Source organism: Aythya fuligula, chromosome 6 (assembly GCF_009819795.1).
Source record: "Aythya fuligula isolate bAytFul2 chromosome 6, bAytFul2.pri, whole genome shotgun sequence".
NCBI classification, from domain to species: Eukaryota; Metazoa; Chordata; class Aves; order Anseriformes; family Anatidae; genus Aythya; species Aythya fuligula.
This window is the reverse complement of record NC_045564.1, coordinates 12,501,626-12,525,143: the sequence shown is the minus strand read 5'-3', so window position 1 is coordinate 12,525,143 and position 23,518 is coordinate 12,501,626. Positions and strand designations below refer to the sequence as shown.

The following is a 23,518-nucleotide window of genomic DNA, read 5'->3' as shown; positions in this document are numbered from 1 at the left end:
GCATAGAGTTTCAGTGCACTGGTTGTGAGAGACTGAACAAAGGACTGCAGCTAAGCATGGCTGAATTTGATAGGCATCTAGATAAAAAAATGGATGAAAGAAATCTGCAAACACTCAACCAGGGCTTTGGAGGGCTTTTGTTGTTTTTTGACTGTTTAATAAAGATAGAAAAAAAATATCTGCGACCAGTCACAACAACAAAAAATAGCATCAGCAAAGGATTAAGGACGGCCAAATCAAGAATTCAAAAGTGGAGGCTGCCCATTGTGCTAGTACCAAAATACAATAAAACCCATGTGTGCTTCCACATCAGCGCATGCACTGTCTGCTGCCATGCAGTCCACACCACAGGTAGCCATACAAAAACCGTTTGAGAAATTATAATAATAACCTAACAGAAAAGAATAAAGAATAACCCAAGTGTGTTTCAAAATCTTTCTGAAGAGATCATTTATTTGTATAACAACCTTGGATGGCTTTGAGTGAGTTGGCTAGTGTCCCTCACTGCTAACTTTCCTCTAAACTTCATCAAGTATGTGTTTAACCTGTTGCTGTCCCGTTTGGAAGCAGCTTTAATTTAGCATTATAAATAGCAAAACGGGACAATTAGCTCCTTGAATTGCCAGTTCTAGCTCCCACTGAAATCAAAGGATCAGGTTCAAAGCATGCCCCAGAGTGTGGTAAACTTCTCACAGGAAATGGATATGCAAAAGCAAATGCTGACGGCTGTGAAACGTACAAAGTAGAGCAATATTTTAGGTCTCGATCCTCAATTAAGATTCACCCCTATGAAGTACTGCAGTGGGGTTACACGGCAGAACTGGATTCCTTGTAATTACTCCAGATTGGATAATGAATGAAAAAATGTACTAGTTAGAGATGTTTCATTAACATCACAGATAGCTTAACATTTCCTCCTCGGCAGCTGACACAAATGTGTACATGGGCTCAAGCAACACCATATTCGCAAGCACAGTTCTTCACAATTAAGTCCTATATGAAGAAGAGGTGTCATCGCTACACTCAATATATGGTACGTTTCGTAAGAGGGATTTCTGGGTTGTGAGTCACCTCTGCTCTGACCCAAAAGCATATTAAACGATAGTGTACATAACATTGAATTCCTAACCCAAAGACGTGCTGTTCCTCACCTTAACTTTGTATGAGCAGTATGTGTCTGCTGGGACAACTGAATCTACCCTGCACATGATGCCCATTCACTATCACATCTCATGGCTCAAAAAACCTTTTGTCTGTTCCCTTTTGTATTATTTTTGGCTGCGGGGAGGAAGAGGTGGGGACCTGTCTGGGAAACAGGAAGCAGGCTACAGGAGGGGAATATGTTGTAGAACAAGGTCAGAACAAAAATAAATAAATAAATAAATAAATAAATAAAAAAGCATTACCAAAGCACTTCTAAACCATAATAAACATAGGACCAAAGTCCGCCTCAAGCCATGCAGGGAGCAGTGGGCTGCTTGGCTGAAATTTAAACTTCTAATGGGAGCACAGCAACTGTTTGATCACTTTTACAAAAAGCCATTTGTTGCTTTTTTTCTTTTTTAAAATCATTTGGGCAATTTGTTATCTTACAAGAACAAGAAGATGCGTGTGCTGCTGTGATAAATATGCCAGTCTGGGCAAGGAAAAGAGAAGACAGCAGCCTCGAGTTTCACTGTCAAATTGAGAAAAAACCTCAGACCAGAAACAAAGCGATGGAAGCACAACCGGATTCTCAGCTGGGGTAAATCAGCAGAGAGCAGCACTGATTTCATTGTTCCTGTTTACATCAGCTGAGGACCTTGCCAACACTCAAACTCCATGAAATTCTGCTCTTGATTAGCGCCATTTAACTCTGGCTTACGTGAAGCAGAATTTGACATGTTCTTTGATGGCTGGAGACGGTTATTTTATATTACAAATCTTGTCTACTTTATTAGGAACAATGTGACCCAAATGGAAAAATGGGAAGAATTTAAAAACACCACCATCTTCAGACATCCTGATGCTTGTTGTTGTTTTTTTTTTTCTCTCTCTCTCTTTCTTAATTTGGCCAGCAGTGTATTTGGAGGTACTCACAAACTGGTTACTATCACTTCTGTACCAGAGTTTTCATCGTCAGTGTGCAAAAACAACAGTCTTCATGCTCGAACATCCCACTGCAGGTAAATTTGCCTCTCACTCAAATGCAGGTGCCCTCTAAAGGGTGCTCCATCACCGCCAAGGGTGTTTTTCCATTGCTTTTATTTTCTACACTGCACTGCCAAGGCATTTGTTCCAAAACTTTAGCCATCAGGGATTTAGAACCAGCCTCAAATCTCACAGGCAGTGCACTTGGGCTGCCACACACTCCGATAAAAGCAGCACAGTTCTCTTTTAAGGCAATTTGTTGGAGCACATTGGGAAAGATCCTGCCAGCATTGGCCTATCCACTCAGCAGCAACACAGGCAGCTGCCCACAGGCATCTGAGGAGATCTGCATCCCCAAAATGCATCCGATGAAACAAAAAGGAGACATGGCAGGGCCTTTTGTGGTTACCATCTGCAACTCAAGGTGCGCTGTCAGACCCAGAGCAGGCTCTGCTTCCTCCCTGTGGAAGGACGGAACTCATCTCTACGTCAGTGCAGTTTGCAGCAGGCCGTAGGGCTAGCAGCTGCAGCACAGGATGGACAGCCGGGAGATGCCACCAAGAGCCCTGCTGTTTGTGGACTTGGCAAAGCTCAGCAGGTCCAATCAGCAGCTGCTGAGAGTCAGCACACCTCTGTGAGCCGACTTACAGCAGCAAGGCTCTCGTTCTGGCTCGCTTTCTTCAGTCTGTTGACTGTGGACACCCACCCAGTTGTTATGGATTTTAATATGCTGCAATATGAAAGTGCTATTTCAGGACAAAGTTATTAATAGCAGTAGCAGCCAGAAAATAGCCTAGAAGGAATGCAATGTCTTGGTATTCCTGGAAGATAAAACAACTTCCCAGCATCCAAGCAGCCATGGTCAATTCAAGACTTTTCTGTGAGACTTTGTAGTTCACTACAGGATCAATCAACCATAAGCCATCACGATACCCTTCACAGAAACGCCCCATACAGATACCTGCCGAATCCTAAATCTGCAGAGACTACAGCACCGCAAGTCCCAGAGGGTGGTTCTGTGTTACCGCAAGCAGGCTGGTGAAAAGCAGAGGCTGGGTGCTGTGACAAAGCAGCTGTCTGACACAAGGACCTCCCAGAGGCTCTTCTCAGTCTCTCCTCTCCCACCAGCACCTCCTCCTTCCCTTGTTCCTTCACGCTGCACCTCCTCAGCAACACTCTTCACTTCGGCAGGAGGTTAGCTGGCAAGGCAAGGCACTGCCCCTTTTTATGCTCTCTCTTAAACCTACTTTTTCTCCTGGCAAAACTTCCCTGAAAACATATTGGAGAATACTGTGCAAGTCCGCCAGACCCTGTCTCAAGTTTTTGCTGGCACTTGTCCCCCTCAAATTAATTGGGAGAGTTCCCAGATTAATTTCAGGTATGTCCCTGAGCACAACACTCAGCACCACCTTCCGGAGCTGAGGGCATCAGGCAGGCTTCTCTCTGCTGACACTGCCACAAGGCTTCCAGCAGCCACTCCGCTGAGAGGCCCTTAGAAGGCCTTTGGCTTCCCAGCCCCATCCTCAAGTATCCTATTAGAGTAAGTTGGATGAAACCCGACACTGTGCCTTTGTCCAAGATGAAAAGGCCCTGCTGATGGTGCTGGGAACTGGAAGATGGCACGTCTGCAGCATGGGAGCCTTGCTGACTAAGCCACCACACATGGCTCCAACACAGCACCAAACACGCCACAGGGAGCTCTGGTCCCTCAGCCATCTCCAGAAAGGAAACAAACATAACCCGTTTACCAACAAGGAAAAGAGAAAACACACTGTAGGCATTATAATCCCAACAGCAGACATCATCTGGCATATTTCCCACTCAGACGTTTAAAAAATTCAGTTAGTTTACCTTAAGTGTCCTATTTTCCCTGATTTCCCTTCTTCGTATCTACTTAAGCCTCCTGCGATAGGCCTGCTTTTGTGTGCTGGCAACATGCCCCACCTTCCCTCTATTGTCTTTCAGAGAAGGGATGGGAGTCTCCACTGTCATGGCCTGGAAGGCTGCGGCCAGGCTCTCTTGGCTGGGGCTGTGGGAAGGGGAAGAGCAGGAACATGTCTGTGCCACTGCACAGCCTCTTCTGCTGCAGCAGCAGCGTCCTGTCCTCTTCCTCATGGTACAACCAACTCTCCCTGTCGTTTTGTTTATCTCCAATATTGCTTGAGTAAAGCTGTTTTTAGTAGCCCCCAAAGGCGGGGTCTGTTGCCAGCTATCGTCAGCCCAAACACTTTCAGACCTCTGTCACTGCTATGGCAGAATCCCTGCAACAGCTAAACACAAACATTATGTTCCCCCAAGTACAAATTACAGCTTTCAGGAGCTGCAATTTTATTTTGGTTATAAACATACAAAGGTAACCTTTATGCTGGGCGAGGAGGAGCAGCACAAGAGACCGCAGGCCGAGCCTCTGCCTCATGGGGAACATTCCTTGGGAGCCCTTTGCTGCTTCTCCTCCCGCCGGCTCCTCTTCCCAGGCGGCTGCAATGATATCAGAGCCAGAGCAAGAGCCAAAATCCCTGGTGCTGGTAGCTGCTGGAGGGATCTGCTTCAGTCCCGCCAGTCCAGGAACCAAGACTCAAAAAAGGAGAGAAACCAGCCCAAAACGTGCTGCTTTACCTCTATGCCGGCAGCATACACGTTCAGACAACAGTATTTCAGGCACAACTCGTGACTGTTGCCATCCTTCATCCCTGCAGAACACACAGACATGTTCAGGAAGGCAGTGTGAACATCCCAAAGACTGCTTCCCATTGCAAAAGCAAGGCATAGAGGGATTTCCTCCATTTTACATCTGTAACCCTTCCTTGTCCAGACCACAGGTATCCTCGCTCTGCAGATCTCCCATCACTACAGCACCGAGCGCATGACATCTGTCAAAGAAGCATGAAGTCAAATTGACCCTGCAAGCCTCTGAGCGTCCCCTGGGGCATTTCAGTCCTCCTGGAAGACTGCTAATGTGTCCCTTCCCCACCACAACTAACGATGCACTCCTGGAAGCAAAAACTGCATTAAAAGTCGTCTTTACATGCAAGCTAAGAGCTTTCTTTGCCTCGTACCATTTTTACTCATAAATATAATATCAAGGTGATTGTGTTCTCCTCAGACTACTCAGAGTGTTCTGTAAGTAAAACCTGCAATTGGCAATTTATCAGATAGAAAAATAAAAGCCACATTTGGTTTCTCCCTACACTTAAAAATGACCACGTGCAGTCTCTGAAGCAGACCAATCTTTTTAACAAGGTCATGAATATCAGCCTGGAGGCGGAGGGAGGGAAACAAAACCACCCTGCACATGTTTTCCTTCTCCGCCGCTTTCTTACCGATGTTTTGCTCACTTTCTAAGCAAAGAGGAAGCCTCTCCTGTTCCCGTAACCCTGTGTTTATCCACATTCCAGCGGCCAGCGGTGCTTACAGCCTTGAGGAGCTCTCCAAGGGCAGAAAATCAGACCTTGCTGCACATTAAGATTGAGACACGGCCAGTTCTGTGTGGGAATAAGGTGGAAGCCGTGAGAGCAGAAAAGATAGAGGCAGTAGGTGGTGGGACACCATGAAATCTTTTGAAAGCATCGCTCCTGCTGGCTGGGACAAAAAGCACAGCACACCCTTCGCCTAGTGAAAGGACTGGAAAACGCTCTTTAGGAGGCACAGCCTTAAGAGCCTGAACAAATCCCCCCAGATGTCCCTGGGGACAAAGCAGCCCAATTTGATCAATACAGCGGCATTATTAACACTGCGATACCTTGCACGTGGCCAGTCATATGTTCCAGGCTCTGCTGAGCGTGGGGGAAGGGGTGCAAACTCCTGCAGCAGCTCACAGGGGAGCCGTCTCTCCATATCCTCAGGCTGCACAAAGAATCTCTTCCCCGTTCCCATGCAAGCTGCTTTTTTGGGAGAGCTCTGCTTCAGTAGTATTGATCAAGCTCAGGTGGAAACCCATAAATATCATGTGCATTATGTGCTGGTTTTTTTTTTTTTTTTTTTTTTTTTAATAGATTTTGCTTTTAATTGCTTTAGGATCTCTGCCTTCAGGCTTTCTTTCTGCAGCCGTGAAGCCCCTTCCTTTGTGGGCTGGGGACAGGCACATAAATGCAGGCAGTTAACAATAATGTGACTGCAGAAGGTGGGACTTTATGAATAGCAAATCTTGTAAAAATATTACGAGGATTAGGGGTTGAGCTAAGTGCGTTTGGATTCACACAGGGATGGTAGTAAAAGGGTGTGTGTGTGTATATATATATATTGCTGCTGCTGCCAAGGCCCGGTCAGAGCCGTGGCCCTTCTGTTTGGCTCCTCACAAACAGAGTTTACAGACAATCCCGGCGAGTAGCTCAGGAATTGGCAGGAGAACGGAAGGGGAAGAAAAACAGTCCTAGCTAATCATCTGCTTAACCACGGCCAGCACATGTGAGGCTCTTGTCAAAGCCGGGCCCTGCGCCTGCCGCGTGAGGAGCCTGCGTTTTGCCCCACACCGCCCCAGGTGATGCATGGAGGACCAGAAATAGCCTTTAAAGCCAGGAGAAAGGCCCTCTTGCCCACGGAAGGAAGGTTTCATCTACTGCTGGAAAGAAAAACCACCCCAGAACTGCTGCATCTGCACCAGACGTCCTTCTCTGGCACTCAACTTGGACATAGTATTAAAAAAAAAAGGAGGTAGGTGAACAACAGACTCTCTCCCCCTCCATAGGGAAGAAATCCTGCCACGATTCCTCTCTGCCACCTCTCCAACACAAAAGCACGAAGACCAAAGCCAAATCCTGCAGAAGGAAGGTGAAATGCTGAGCCTGAGCACCCTGTGCTGTCTCCACACTGTGTTTACCGAGCTCCTCTCACCAGAGAAGTGCGGTGCTGCTCCAGAGCTGCTGGCACCGAGTTCTTGCAGAAAGGGGTGCTGTAAAAGTGTCTAGACAGACTAAAATTAAAAAGAACAAATTATATGACACTGCCCACTGTCTGCAAACCAGGGCCAGATTCTCAGAGGGAGGAGTAAATCGCTAGTGCTGTAATCATAGCTAGTGGAGTTATCTGCATTTACGCTACGCGAGGATCTGGCCCAGAAAAATACTCCTGTCAAATCTGCAGCCAAAAATTCCTCTGCTAGACCACATTCCACCAGCTAAACTGCCAGGGAAGACAATTGCAAAAAGAATTTAATTAAAATGGAGATCAGGGAATGGGTATCCTTTTCAGGCTCTGCTCTCGGCTCCCTCTCTGTGACAACTGAGCACTGGGGTGTCCCAAATTCCCAGCCTGCAAAACGGGCACGCTACAGCTCCCTGTTCTCCATGGGCAGTGGCTGTAAGGCATCCTATTTGTCCAAAGCTCGGCCATCACATCAAACATCTGAATGCTCTAAAACGTTGGGTGTTGGATGAAAATGTACGCATTTTGCGCTGCTGAAACAGCTCTGTCACTGCTCTTGGAAAATCTGAGCCTCAAAAAGGCAACTTTGCAAGACTTGCAAGACTGCAGGTGTCAGGTCTGTGACTCACCAGGGTACTGCTAGCGAATTTTGCTGCCCCAGACTACACAAATCCACTGGCACAGTGGTTAAAGTAGAAAGTCCCTCCTCACTGTTGGTGCCTAGTACTGAAATAAAGGTACGCACAAGGAGTAGCGCTTTACCACTGTTTTCTAGTTCATATTTTATCTCTGAACTTAGACTTTTGTATTGATTAGTGCCTGGATGGAGAGTGGGTTTTCTGCATATCCCTCTGCTTTCAGCTCCACCAAGAAGCTATTAAATTGAAGAATACACCCACGGTGTGGACCACTGAGTGCAATCACGCCGTAAGGATGATGCTATGTGGTACCTCATTGTAGCAGGTCCTTCCTTCATTTTTACTCCTTAATTTTTGGTAAAACATTTAGCTTTTTACATGCTGGTCTGCAAGAACATCTGCAACAGCACACTGTTCAGAACACATTTCTTTATAGTCCTTGTGCTCCACACAAACATCCCTAAAAGATGCTCACAACAGGACCTCTGCACTGTTCATGGAAGTGCTTGCTACCACATCTGCGCTTGAGAAAGCTGCTAATTCCCATACATGACTAGAGACCCAGTTTTGTACACCTGGTATGTGCGCTTCTGGAAAGAAAAGAATGGTTACTACCCCGCAGGATTTTATTTGTTTGGCCAGCCTAGCAGCAGCATTGATTATGATGTTATTTTGTATTGCCTGAAGCTCTTCAAGGACAATCTCTCTTAAAGGCTTGCTGGATATAGAGGAGAAAGACGACAGTTTTTGTAAACAGTTTTCACAGAGGCAAAACCCAGCATAAACCAGCACAGCTCTGCCGCCCTCAACCAGCTGTGCAGCTCATTACTATTTAGTGAGGCCCCACTATTTTGTTACAACCCCAGCAGACACTGCATGGGGCAAGCAGCTTTCCTCCTGCGCAGGAAGGAAAGAGGACGACGCATCTTCTGAAACACCGGAGACTATTCCTTTGCAAGCCTCCTCCTGCAAACAGCCCAAGCTTCCTCAAAGGAACGGCGATGGTTAAAGGCAGCAAGGCAGACAAGCAGAGCAGGAGGCTGCAGCGTGCGGGCTGACCAGCCAAACTCACACCAAGTCCCGCAGTTCACAGCAGGGAGCTCCTGCCCCCAGCTCCAGAGGCTCCTCTGCCTTACGCTAGCGGCTTCCTCAAATCCTCCTGCAAGGCAGTGGGGCCAGGATATACCGGTCCTGCCCCTCTTGGGCCTGGTCCAGAACCCGCTTGGATCCCGGGGAATTATTTCCATCGCTTCCAGCAGCCTTGGGACGCCGCCGAGCTGCCTGCCCAGCACTGACTCAGCAACGCGGCCGCAGGGAGAGGTGAAAACGGTGCCGGGGCTGCTCCAGGCTCCCGTGTTGCAGGCTTTGGGGCGGTGCAGTGAGCCCGGGGAAATGCTGGAATGGTTCTTAGTGGAAAACAGAGCCCAGAAACATATCCATGGCTTTGCAGGGCTAGCCCACATCAACGGCCAGCAGGATTTATGCTCCCGATGGCACCTTCCAAGCCCCCTGGGCGCTGACCCCAGCATCATTCCTCTGCTGCGGGATCTGCATGAGGGTGCTGAAGGGAAGGGCAGAGGTGTGCTGGGTGGGCATGGAAATTCAAGGTGCTGTTTCAGATGAGCTGTGATGAAGAAAAACTTTGGTGTTCGACAGCCAGCAGCACATGGATGCTGTTTTCTGAACAAAGGACAGCAACTCACAGCAACCCTACTCTTCCCATCACTACTATCACTATGCAATTTTCAGCCCCGTGGCTGTATTTGTTTTTAGACTCCTCAAATGCTGAGGGTTTCCACTACCTGCTGTCAGCAGCCAGCTGATTCTGAATCAGCTACCATCACATCAAATCATCAGCGCCGTTCTGACTTCATCCCACTTAAATTCTGATCTGTTTCCTTAAGCAAACAAACAAAAACTTGGCCTCGTTTTTTTGTTTCCGTTTACTTTGATGGATCACAGTCCCCAGTATAAAAACATGCTTAATAAAAACAAATCAGAAAACTAAGGAAACTGATAAAAAGCTTTCATTGTGAAGAAAAGCAGGGAAAAGGGCTTAAGGAGTAAATGCTAAAGTTTTCTTGTCATGCCAGCAGAGAGAGGCAGTATATAAAGGAACCCACACAGGGGCAGGAAATAAATCCTTGAGACTGAATTCGAAGAAAGACAAATTAATGCATTTATGGAAAAATAGCAACACAGCATGCACACTAAATACAAAGCAGAGATCCAGTCAGGCTGAAAAGAGACCTTGTGCAGATAAAACAGAGAGAAGACCACTGTGGTTTTGGGGATACATTCTTAGCATCTGATATATAGGAAAATTGGAGGAAACACGAAGATGGAAAGTATGACAAAATTGAAAGGGACATGCACATTTGTTCCTATTTATCACGTCAGCTCCACAGTCAGTATTATAATCTCCAGTCAATGAGCAGGGGTCTCGTTTCACAGTTAGATACAAATCCTTGAAAGAGTTAATAAAGATGGGAAAAAGCATCACATTACACAGCTATGAATTGGATAAACTCAAAGCCATGGAGGTCCTCATAAAAAACAAGAGACAATACAGGAGTGTGAGGAATTAGACTCAGGTAAGAAAAAACCAAACAAGCTTTTAGATATTCTTCCCCTCAATGAGGATTTAGCACATGCTTTCAAGGCTTCCAGGGCCTCGTGCTAGGTGGATTTCCAATGAGAGCAGAAGGCTCCACTGAGGCATACAGTGAGAAATGGCACCTGGGCAAAAGAATTTGATGATCTTACAGCATTTTTTTTTCTGTGCTAATTTCTGAATTAGCAATTTCTGAATTAGCAGAACTGCTAATTAGCAATTCAGAAATTCAGACATTAGCACCGGACCAGATCTGCTTATATGCACAGTTTATTGTTGCTGGATGAAGGCAGTGGCAGAAAATGCCTTTTCATCATGTGCACCCTGCTCTCAAACCTCATTTGCCTTTGGAATGAGGCAGTCACATCCCGCTGCTGAACACAGGCTCTCCTGCGACCCTTCTCAACCTCGGAGGCCACGCTGCAGTCAGCCTCCGGCCCAGAGGCTGTCCATGACACGACACAAGATGACACAGCTTTGCTTCAGATTCCAGCCAGCCAGGAGGAAGCCGCCAGCTCCACAAACCCGGCCTCTCCTCCGACCTGGCACAGAGCACGTGCACGATGGGTGCTGGAAATGGGCACACACGGGGCCTTCCTTCAGCCCAGACTCACGTTTACAAAAAGGCCTCGAAGTGGATTTACTTACAGAAGCTGATTTTAAGGTCAAAAAGACCATTCTGCTCATTTAGCTGATCCCTGGAAGAAACTGCCCATGGAATTGCACAAAATGCTCCTCCAGATGCTCATTTACACCCGCTTTCAAGTTGGTTTCCACTGCTGAATATGAGAGCCTGAGGGCAAATTGGAGCAGGATCCTTCTGTCTTCCCATGCACTGAGACCTCTCTCATCTGTCTTCGTTTCACAGGCGGGTGGGTATCCGCTGTCCCGGGGGAAGCAGTGCCCACACTACCTTGCAGCATTGCACAGAGTACGTTTAGAGCTTAGAAACATCTCTTCCCTTCCCACCCCCACGTTTTCTTCATTTGAAAAACCAAAGCAAACAAACCATGCTACATCCTTTGTTTTATAGGGAGCCACTCAAGACCTCCCACTCTTTTCATGGAAAGAAAATTTATTTCCGGTAGAGTTTCCATTATTTATTAGCTGAAGGTGGGGGGAGAAACGGTATTTATAGGATGCCTCAGGCCATGCTCACTACAAAACAGAACTAAGCCGGTGTGGTCAGAGCACGATTTAGCGTCCTATTGCGCAACAGTTTAAAAAATGCACCCTCTCGTTACGGCACTTTAGACCATCTCCTCCCTTGACACCACTGGAAGCACATTTATGAGAGCCATAGAGCAGCAATATTGTTTTAATCAAATCATTAAAATGGGCGTGCTGGTTTTTGCCCACATCCTGGTATTTGTTCCACATCCTGACAATATTTGGGATTTGTATAGACCATTCTCCTCTAAGGTGTCAAGTGACTTTGTAGACACTGGGCCAGCATAAATCTGCGTACCACCACTGGGACTTTGGCTGATCTGCATCAGTCTGCATCAGCCCAGGAGCTGACTCACTGACTGCTCTGCACTTCCCTGAGTGATGGGGATGCTATCCTGCCCTTTTACAGAGAGAAAAAACAGTTCAGAAATGGATGTCAAAGGTTTCCTTGGTCTTCTCCACTTAAACATAAAGAAATGGAAAGGAGAAAGAAACTCCCATTTATCACAATAGTACATCTGACGAGAGACACAGATTGCTCAAACAAAATGCCAAATTTCAGGGCCTTGCAGCTGATCTAACTCTCACTACATGGATATAATCCATGTGAGGCAGTCCCAGTAAAGAGGAATCTTCAACCTCCTCTCGGAGGGTAACCACTCAGTGTCCTGTTGAACAGGCACTCAACTCCCAGACGATTAGGTTTTCCTACGATATGTAGGTGGAAACCACCCTAGGCTGTGCTTACACTACACCAGGTGACAGCCACTTACTCTAAAATTCTCAAACTTGCAACAGAAGCACCTTACAATCCCTTTTACCGGGTCATGTCAGCACTCCACAATCTACAGCAATCTACCTCTTCTTTCAATAGCAGAGACCTCTGGCACTGTAAGTGCCTCCTTCCTCTGGTCTGACCAGATGGAAACCCCTTCCTCCCAATATTTGACTGCAACCCCCCCGCTTTCATGTGTTTCTGAAAGCCACAACACTCAGAGGCTTCTGGTTACATCAGAAGTGCCTTTCTCAACACCAAATGCAAGCTTCTGTTTTCCTTGATCGTGCAGGAAAGCCTACAAACATGCTATTATACTATCCCAAAATAGCACAAACCAAAACCAAATAAAAACAACATGCACCTTGCCTGATGTACAGCAGCTCTCAGATGTTCACAACTATTTGGAGGTGCTGGCACAGTTTATGAACAGCTGGGGGAGGGCTGTCTGTGGCTAGGAGAGCATCTCTGACGGAGACGGAAAAGAGCTATTCTGCCCAAACTGGTTGTAATCTCCGTCAGTCAGTCCACTGCCCTTGTTTCTCCCTTATTATTTTAAAATGCAGACAAATTTAAAAATAAAAGCTAGAGACACTGAAATTCCTCCCCATCTGATCTAGTCACTAATGAGGGAGGTTTCTTTTCACTGGCACAGATTTTCCATTGAGCAGCAAATGCAGCCTCTCCACTGTCCACGTGTCGGAAACAAAGCCACTTCTGGCCTGATGCTTTCCATATGAAACACCAGGTCCCATCTTTCTTCTCCCTTCTCCCTTCCTCCCTTTCATACTTTATTACTCACACAGCAGCTGTAGTAGCTTGCAGATGAGTGGAATGTTTCCTTCAGAGCAGCATAAATTTTCCAGACTGACATGGGAAGCCAAAAGAAAAGGAAAAAAAAAAACAACAAACACCCAAACCAGGATTATGAAGGATTATTTTCACTAGTTCAAAGCAGGCAGTGAGCTCTGCGTGGCTGTCACCCTTTAAAGCACTGTGCACCCACAGGTAAAGACGAAAGCCCCCGAGCCGCCCACCTCACCCTGCACCCTGGGACATGAGGCACCTCAGAGCCAGACATGGACCAGAGGTGTCAAGGCAGGGCGAGCACAGGTTCCTCACCAACAAGATGCACAGCACCTCGCCAGCAGTGTTTGTGAGCGGTCCTGGACAAGCGGAGCCAAGGAGGGCAAAAAGTGACCAGCAGCTGTGAGGAGCCGATGGAGGCACGTGAATGCACCACTCATGCATCTCCTGCACCTGCACGCCTCACCAGACTTGCATGGGGAGGGAGAGCAGCCCCCAGGTTACAGACCAGAAGTGGTCAGACATTGCTTACAGCACCACGAGGTGCTGTGGCCGCAGTGCTCACAAGATGACAGTCACGGGTTGTAACGAGTCTAGGTACCTTTTACTAGCCAAACTGATACTAGCTGGGGAAAATTAATCAAGCTTTAGGGACGCAGGACAACAAAGGCAAAGGTGCTAGTCAAACCAAGTCTCTCACACCACAAACAAGGCCTGGCCCTGAGGGAAGCCTCTAGAAAACAGACCCAGTTGAAACATTTCTACTAAACAATCTCCAGTCAAAAAAAAAAAAAAAAAAAAACAAAACAAAAAATAATTTTTGTTTAATCTAAAGTGTTTTATTGGAATGTATTGATTTTGAAGCACCACACAATCAGCTAAAGTTTCACATACCCAAGATGTAATCTAGAAAGACAGACCTGAATTAAGCAGGAAAGCGATCCCAACCTGGGTCTCTCACAGCACACCTAGGAGCTGTGATGTGTCCAATGCCCATTTTGAGTGTAAAAAGCAGGCAGACAGGAGCAGCTCTCTCCTCTTCCGCTCTTCCACTTACTGAACACTTTCACTGTGGCCTTTGCTCACTGGAACCTTTGTTTTCCACCCAGCCCTGGTGGAGAATAACGACAGGCAATTAAAGGCAGGCCCCTACTTCACCCCCAGCAGCACAAAGCGACTCGGCGCGATGCCGCTTCCCCTCCTGGGCTGGCGTTAAGACAAGTCAGCAAGGGGGACAAATTGCAAACGCTTGCAAACCCAAGAGCTCTCCTTATGCTTGAAAACGAGGTTTGCCCATTGAAAAATCAGGATTAAAACCAAATGCCTAGCAGCGTAGTAGCCTATTAGTAGTGAAAGCATTTTTCAAATCTAATTTACTTGTCATGCTGCATGCCTTTTCCTCACCGCGCAGTCCAAACAGTTGCTCCCACTTCGCTTTATTTCAGATGCACGGGAAGAATGCTGCAGTGCAAGAGCTGCACAGACAGCAGGTGGGCAAGATGATCCTGTCCAAAAAATGCAAACCCTGCTTATGCCTTGTTTTGTTTCTTTTAATTATATAGATGGAGGTAATTCCACTGATTGCAGTTTCTGTCAGAACATGTTGATTTACAAACCTTCATCACAGTCAAACGCCAACCCTTTGCCACGTCCCTTTAAAACTGACCTTGGGAGGCTGCAGCTTTAAGGGCATGATTTGTAAATCAGGACACTAATTGGAACCTCGCAGAAAAGCCTCTCACAAGCCGGTGTCCTTCTCCTTTGTGTGCCCCTCCGTCAATCACATTGTCTCCCAGGCTCACCTCTGTCACCGGCTATTTCTCTACCCCTTGCCGAGCAGGAGCTGCTGACACCCCCCGTATGATTTAAGCCCTAGCTTTGCACGCAGGTCCACAACGCTGGGAAATAACCAACAGGATTAGGACGTGTCAGACACGGTCTATAAGCCCCGTGTTCAAAACCATTATGACACTTAAATGCGTACGTCTGCAGGACCTTCAGCAAGCATTAATACGCCGTTTATGCTTAAGTGACTCAGACTCTTTAGTGTACATTGTAAAGTATACTGCATGCATCTTAATGGTTCTCTAAACAACAACACGTGTGAGGAATACACAGCTGCGCTGAGCGGAATTGCCCTGGATTGGAAAGGATCCTTCATGTGTGAGAACAAAGAGAGAGAGGGTACCTGCTTGGAAACAATTAAGAGCATCAGAGCACTCCGCCAACACAGTAAAAACCATTAAAAATAAATAAATCCTGGACTTCCTGACCGAGTTTTCTACACCCGGTTTGACCCATTTTCTATAAACTTAGAGATGGGGTCAAAGTTGTGCTCCACACAGGCTGTCTCAAAGGCAAGGCAGACCTCAGGGAAGGGGTTCAAGCTCACCTTTCGGCTCTTTATTTTCATTATTTCAGACAGCCGACCCTGTATCCGTGGAGGGCACACAGCATGGGAGCCGTCCTGCACTTTCAGGGCCTGCCCCACGACCCGGGCCTGGGGCACTGCCTGTCCCCTGCCCTCAGCCCCGAGCCCCCGACACCGATCCTCACAGCACCAGCAGGCAAAGGGAAGAGCTACCCGCCGATCCCGTGACTGAAGAGCCGCGAAGGAAAGGCTTGGAAAGGTCCTGATGCGATCCAAGCTGTCTCACTGCCCTGGAGCACAAAGGCTGAGGCGATTTCGTCACAGCAGGGAAGGGAGACGTGGCCCCTGCCGCGCCAGGCAGCCCCGTCCTCACCAGATGCTGCCAGGCCAGGGGTGCAAACACGGCCCGGCTGGCACAGGGCCGAGCGGGCTCCTTCTGACACGTGCACACATCTCCCTACCCGAGCCAGCTCTCCAGCTGATACAATAGCAGCACTTTCTTAATGCTGCTGGAATCAAGTAACTGCTGGAAAGCCTGTCTTTTTGGTTTTTAAGAGTAAAAACACAATTTTTGAACTCAAAGTGGCAATGCTAGGAAGGAGACACAGCCGAAAGAGTACCAAACTCAGGCACTCAAACACACGTACTGCCTATCAAGACTGATGTCAAGAGAAGAAAACTTGGCTGGTCTCAAATACATCTGGGGAATATACCTTTTTAAGATCTATGCTCCAAACCTGTTCTCTACCCAGCAACTTTTAGGAGGAAGGGAGGTTCTTTCCCTGGCGGGTTTGTTTTGTTTGTTTGCTGCAGAATCAGCTGAGGCCGGCAGTACAAGTGAATCCAGACTCGTCTGGACCATGTCAGCAGCAGTCACGCACAGTACAAAGAGGACCTGTGCGGAGGGGGAATTCATAGATGACCTATTGCTATGACTTGAGCCTGAAAGAAACCACAGAAATGGGCACTCACAGCTCGTGAGCAATGCTGGGAGTTTGGAAGTAGTGGGGTGTTGTAGATGAATACGTATGAGAACAGGCAGGAGGCACCTGAGAGTCTAGAGAAACTGAGAAGAAAATAAGAGTGACTTAGCACCACTCTTGAAAACACTTTATTAACACTCCAGAATTCAGCTTTACCATCAAAAAGAAAAACTCCCACCAATTACAATACCCACAAATGATTTTTATGACATTTTGAGTGTGGTGATCAATATCCTCCAGTGTTTTTTCCCCTCTGAAGGATGTGACGAACTTGGTGTGAGGTATACTATTACACTTAACACACTGTACGCCAGTGTTGCTCAGCCAGTGAGCAAACCCCCTTTGTTTTATAAGAACAATTGCAATCACGGTTGTGCATGTGCAGCTACAGAGTCAAACAGCTTCCTTCTTGCTTCCCTACAATGTGTCCCAATGCAGAATGGAGATGATGCTTCTCAGTGGAAAGTCATTCGGAAAAGCCTCAAAAATATGACAATATCCAGAAAAAATAAAAATAAAAATAAATGTCCCCCACCCTGGAAAGCTTAAGTGTGAAATTACTGCATTGTACTGAAGACCTTCTGCCATTTCCATGTGGAAGTATTGCATTGCAGACTCGCTATATATCACCATTTTTATGTAACCTACTCAAGTCTATGCACTGCCTATTTAATAGGACATAAAGACATGGGTGGGTTGGGGGCTGTGAAGGTTAAAGCATCCCAAACAAATAAAAGAAGGCATTTTCTAGTTAATATCCACAGTATGATTGTGCATTGCTGAAAATTATGTACCCTATTTCAAAAGCACCTGCCACACACAGAAGCCACACACAAAATCAGCTGTTTAACATTTACAACATGGATTGCAGGGCTCCACACTTTCACAACACCAAGAACTAATCATTTCTAACAGACTCTGCAATTAAGGAATCACAAAACAATACAGGCTGCAGTTTCCAGTTTGACTTTCTATTTCTCCATCTCCTTCTATAGTGTGAAAAGAGCTTGCTTTCAGCACATGGAGCAAGTGGAGAGCCTGCACGGATAAATGGACTGGTGCTCAGAGTCTGAAATACACTGCAGTACACATGTGGCTGTTCTTGGAAGTCAACCATTTCTGCAAGTTATTCTCAAGAGGCATGATGTACTATAAGCACTTAAGAAATGTGTTACACTGTGACTGGAACCAAGATGAAATAGCAATATTAAAAGAGATGGTTTAGTTTATGTAGTGGCCAACTATGCCATTAAACTAGAACAATGGAGGCGATGGGCAGGCAGGAATGTTCTCCAGTGTGATTTATGCCTTTCCAGTAGCAGTGGAAATTTTTCCTATAGGCCTGAAAATGACGCTGTCTCCCAAATAGAAGTCAGCGTTGAGATGTAAGGGTTCTACCAGACCAGCCACCCCAGGATACTCTGCTCTCACACAGCACAGGGACCTCAGAGCCCTTTGCCAGGATGGGTCATTTCAGCCTCCCGGCCCCACAAAGACCATGCCTCTGTAGTGTTGTTCTCAGTCATTTCAGAACAGGGTAAAATGAGGCCTGAAGACCTGATTAAAAATACACAAAGGTTCTACCACAGAGTCAAGGGCAAAACAAAGGTTTCCTTGATCCCGTGCTTTACAGGAAATGCACATCTCCCTTAGAAGGATCATGGCTTGCTGCAGCTGAGAGCAACTGAGTCAGCCAAGGCAGGAGGAAATGTTATTGGGCAGGGGTTATCAAGCAAACAATACAAGGCTATTCCCACCAGTAAGGCCTGTGACACGTGTGGGAAAGGCTGGCTGCCTTTTAGTGTAAGCCAGAGCGTGACACTTAAACCCTGCTGATTTTGTACTTCTGCTGAATCAGCTGCACTCACAGCAGCCGGGTGCATCTACCTGCTCCTGGTGCCGCTGTGCTCTGGCAACACAGGGATCGCCATGCCAGAAGTTGCCCTGTGCCCCCCCCAGAAAATGAGGAGAGCCCCCAGATGTCTCCTGATCACACCTCTGAGCACACACAGAGGACAGCAGGGGTGGGCTGAAGTGCTGCACCTAGAAGAGACAAATCTGACTACAGAAGATGCCCTCTGCTGTTGATCTTCGAATGACCCCTCACACAATGTGAGGGCCCAGCACGAGGAACAGGCTGAAGCCCCGAGCCCAACCCTGCAACCACCTCCCCCAAAACCAGCCCTCGACAGAGCCACGAGGCGCTCCCCAGCTTTGTGCTGCTCTCTCCACAGCCCACTCCCAGTCCTGGGGACACCTCGCCAGACACCTACCCCTGAGCAACGTGCGTGGGATTACAGCTCCTCACGCTGCACAGCCGCAGCCACGCAGGGGCTGGGATTTCCCCTGGGCAGGTTATAAATCACCGAGCAAGCTCACAGGGATGGAGAGCAGCGGGGACAGCGAGCAGCTCGTGTGGTTCACAGCACGGTGAGGACGGAGCGCCAGGCAGAAGCAGACAGACACTGAGACACCAGCCAGCTGGCGTGCAGCAAGCGCCGGGTTTTTCAATGCCCAGCCCACCTCTTTCTTTAATCTCTTGTAGTGCCATGGCTGCACGAGGCTGCTGGAAAAGACCAAACAAAGTTCTCTCCCTCTGGATGAAGCTGTGCTGTGGACTACTCATCAGATCCTGACCTCTCCACTCCAAGACGAAACCCTCCTGACCTTCAGAGCGCTTCACCTGAAGGAGGACACTCAGAGCTGACATAGCAAAGCTAAGCTTTTGTTGCCTGAAAACCAAGCCCACCAACACGTGCTTTAAAAATAACGTGAAATGCATCATGGATTCAGTTCCAGCTTCCACTCCAGGTATTGCCACTTTTACTACGTGTACTACGTCCAGGATGGAGTGAGAGGTTTTTTGTTTGTATTTTTCTCCTGAAAAGGAAACCTACAGAAGAGATGACAATCTCTTCCTCCCCCGAATCCACTTGCGTTACACATAGCGCGGGGCTGCTCTCATGCAACTCCGGTGCTGATTGGTAAATGCGTAAATGCCAAACTTGCTCACATTTCTCTTGTAGTAGGAAGGAACAAGGGAGAGAGGATCAGCTGACCGCACGCAAGCATTTAGCAACCTGCCTGTGCTGTCAGTGCCCCCTGTGAGTGATGGCTGTTTCCCAATCGGAAACATGAGCAACTGCCCCAGCTGGGTAGTCCTCAGCCAGCAGCTACAAAAGCGTGGTCCTGACTCAGGAAAAGAGGCAGACAGACAGGACTGTGGCAACACGCTCACCCCAAGGCGCTCTCCAATTTTCAGCAAGGCAATTGCATTGTTTATGGTATCACAAGAGCCCCCAAACCGAGCGGCAGCAATTGGCACGAGCCAGCCTCTCCCCATCGAGAACGGACAGCCGGCTAGCACAACAAACTTGAGCTCACAGCCTGATGAGGAAGCCTGCTCTTGACCCACACAACTACTTCCCCCCATTTCAGAGACTCTGAGGCAATCTCCGGGGGACGCTGCTCTGATGCTGTCAGGAGCACTGCTCTGGAGCCTCCAGGGAGCTCAGGTCTTTTCATGGGAGTGGAGGCAAGACCCCTTCAAGCACCTTCACCCCGAATTAAAGCTGCTGCTTCCCTACCCCAGTGCTTCACACAGGGGTTGGCAACTGCCCTGCCAGCTGTCTTCCTGAGGGTCTCAACTGCACCCTGACAGCTCTGAGGGGTACCTTTGGGTACACACACATGCACATGTGTGTGCCCTGTGTACCCAGGTTGCTATGGTTTGCCTTAAGCAATCAAATCCCTAATACCAGGCTACATTTGCAAGCAGTTCAGCAGACTGAAATCGGGGTCTCTGTGTCAGTGGGTCTGCCAAGCCTGCATGCCAGCACGCTCTGTGCAGCTCCCACTAGTCATCTACTGGGTCAGCTCCCCTGTTGTCTGCAAGGACGGTCCAGGCAGCAACAGGGGAAAAAATTAAACTGCAAATACAGGATGCATTATGAGACATCGGGCACTGGTTGGAAGATCTGGGGGAAAATAAGGGAAAATGTAATAAATTATTTCCAAGTTTTCCTTTTCCAACATACGTGGGGTTTAACCAGGAGAGTATTAAGTTTAAATCCTGTCAGTAAAAGTGGGCTTGGGTAGTACATTGCACTGTATAAACCAAGCTGCTGCTCTTCCACACATAAAAGAAGGCAGCAGGAGACAGAGTATCACGCACAGCACTGCCTAGAGCATGCTGGCTATGTCAACAGATTATCTCGCTTTGGACTGCCTGGGCTGTTACTAATATGCAACTGATCCAACAACAGCGATGCTATGAAATTATTTTCCTTAATGAAATTATATCAACCTCTTCAGTTTAATTAGCATGTTAGAATTATAAAAGGAAAGCAGATGTGACCACCATGGATGTGCGAGCTGAATATTAATAACAAAAAGCACCCCCACCCCCTCGGTGGAGAAAGCAAAGTTGGATCGGTCATTTCGCAGATGAAATCCCGAACGTGTTCACACCGCAGCTGTCAGTAAGCCTCTCCCAGGTGTGCGTGCACACACAAGGCTGGAGCCCACACAGTTTTAGCAGGGCGAACCTTTAAAGACCCAGCCACAGTCCAGCGGATGACAAAGCTACAGCCCCTGCCGAGCGCCCGTCTGCGTTTCTGCCTGCACACACACCGGCAAGGAGCACGAAATGAACGTCCCAGGCTGTCACTGGAGAACTAGCACACGTTGCCCCTGTGCTAGCCAAGCCTAACGGGAGTGCCTGCAAGACGCAGCCCCGTGGCTCCTCATCCCCAAAGTGACAGTGCCGTGGGGCCGGGCAGCGTGCTCACACATGTCATCCAGCCACACCGCTGCTCTTGCCAGCCAGCACGTCTTGTTTTTCTTTTAAAAAGACACCAGTTCACACACAGACCCCCTCTGCCAGAGCACCACAGCAGCACCCAGCTCTGCCGCTTCCCTCGGCATCCCAGCAGAGAGCTGTTCGCAGGGCTGGGCATCTGGGCACACGGTTTGTTTGTACAGCTCCTTTCTGTCACCTGCTCTTCTCCTGGGTGTTACTCGGTCACTAATTGTCATTTTCACACGTCGGTGAGGCTTGATTTCCCCTGTCAGAAGTGCCCCAGCTCTCTCTGCGCGTTAACCCTACGGAGCCTCCGAGCACGCGGGCTGGCTGGCACCAGCCTGAGGCGGCATTGTCTGGCCGCACAGCCAGCGTGCGCTGCTCCCCTCCTTCCAGAAGAAGGGAAAACATGAAAAATTAAAAAATCACTCGCCCCCCTAGTCAGGGGATTCAGCCTACAGCCCTCGCTGGTGCCCCCACACACCTGCCCACCTCGTCCTGGTTTCTGGTGACAGGAACACCTGAACCCCGGACGATCCGTGCCGGTTGTCAGCACCGGCTGGAAGTGATCAGCCTGAAAAGACCAAGCAGGAAGAAAACAGTAACGAAACCCCAGCCGAAAAACGGGGTGAGGAGAGCGGTGCTCACCAAGCCAAGCCCCGGCGGCTGTCAGCGGCCCCCAGGTTCCCCTCGGGGGGGGGGGGGGGGGGGGGGGGAAACCAGGCAGCTGAGGGTCTGCCCACGCGGAAAAAATAATAATAATAATAATTAAAAACAAAAAAACAAAAAAACAACAACACAGCGACAAAAAAACCATCCTGACCGACCAACCCTGAACCGAGGAAGCAGAACGGAGCCGCGGCCGCAAAGGCACCGAGGATGCGAAGCGAAGCATTCACCTGCTGCCAGTTCTCCTCCAGGGACGGCAACGCGGAGAAGTAGCCGGTGTCGTGGACGAGCTGCAGCTCCTGGAAGATGCTGTAACTCGCCAGGACATCCATGCTGCCGCCGCCGAGCACGGCCCCCGCTCTCTGCCCGCCTGTGCGTGTGTTTGTGTGCTCTGCTGGGGCTGGTCGCGAGCATAAAAAAAAAAAATTAAAAAAAATAAAAATAAAAAATAAAATAAAAGAGGAAAAGCGGCCGACGGTGGAGCCGGCGGCCCCGGGGCTTTGTTGTGTTTCGGGCACAGTTTGGGAAAATAAAAGGAAAGGGGGGGAAGGGAGAGAGGGAAGGAGGGAGGGAGGGAGGGAGGACGGGGGACCCTCAGCGCCGGGGGCCGGGCGCGCACCGAGCTCCGAGCACCCCGCGGCCGCCGCACCGGGGCTCGCGCTCGTGCCCGCCGCCGCGCAGCCCCGCGCCGCGGCCATGCGCGCTCCCGCGCCCCCCCCCCGTGTTGTCGGGAGCCCGCAGCGCCCCCCCCGGCCCCCCCCCCGCGCCGGTTCCCTCAGCGGAGCAGGCCCCGCCCCCGCCGCCCCGCCCCGCCCCCGCGCGCGGCCCACTCAGGCCGCGCGTGACCATGTAAGGCAAACGGCGGGGCGGGAGGGGCGGGGCCGAGGCGCGCCTGAAGTCACTGCCGCCCAATGGCGGCGCGGGATGGCGGGGAGAGGGGCGGGGCCTGGCTTCGGATTGGGCGGTGGCGCGGCTCCCGCCTCCCGCCCGCTGCTGGCGGGGCGGTGCGCGGCGAGCTATTTTTAGGGCGCTATATAAGGGGGCGGCGGGGCGCGCGGTAGTGGCAGAGCGCGGCGGGGGCGGGCGGCGGAGGATGGCACGGGAGGCTCCGCGCCCGCCACAGCGCCCGGCCGGCTGAGGGGGCCGGGGGCGCTGCCCCCGGGGGGTGCTCTGGTGGCTTCTGTGGTGTGTGGTGCTCACTGAGCTCCTGTGGTGCTGGCTCCTGGTGTTTGTACACGTGGAGGGGCCGCAGAGTATGTGAGCATCTGAAGATGGGCTCAGCAATGCCACAAACCCCTTGTCTTATGTACTGTGGTGCCACCAGCCCCATGGCCATAGCCCTATCCTGCCACCAGGCTGCTGGTCCAGCATCACCCGCCCCCATGGGGCCAGGTGTCCCCTCAGCAGATGCTGCAGGGCCATCTGGTTTTGCAGCAGTTCCTTCACGCTCTCCCCGCTCCCCATGCCCATGTCCGTGCTCCCCGCTGCCTCCCCTGCAGCCCAGTGAGCATGCCTGGCCTCAGCTGGCACAAATTGGTGCAATGCTGCTCCCGCACGCACGGCTCATCCCAGGTGTCCCGCCCGGATTGATGTGAAAATATGAGGCAGCAAAACTCATCAGCGTTAATTAGTTCATGGTATGTTTTCTTTCCTGGTGATGAAGACAAATTGCCTTCTCCAAGACCGGGCCCATGTTAACA

The 23,518-nt window shown here is 49.3% G+C and overlaps 1 protein-coding gene across 2 annotated transcripts in view; it reads right to left on the bottom strand.

Annotated features, from left to right (window-relative positions):
• KLF7 (Kruppel like factor 7) overlaps window positions 1–22,199 on the bottom strand; it is a 57,049-nt gene extending 34,850 nt beyond the window's left edge. For both annotated transcript variants that reach the window (XM_032190419.1, XM_032190420.1), the window contains exon 1: window positions 22,049–22,199. In XM_032190419.1, the coding sequence (XP_032046310.1) occupies window positions 22,049–22,150 (102 nt within the window). In that variant the 5' untranslated portion in view covers window positions 22,151–22,199. The remainder of the gene's footprint in view (window positions 1–22,048) is intronic.
• Between the last annotated feature and the right edge of the window lie 1,319 nt (window positions 22,200–23,518).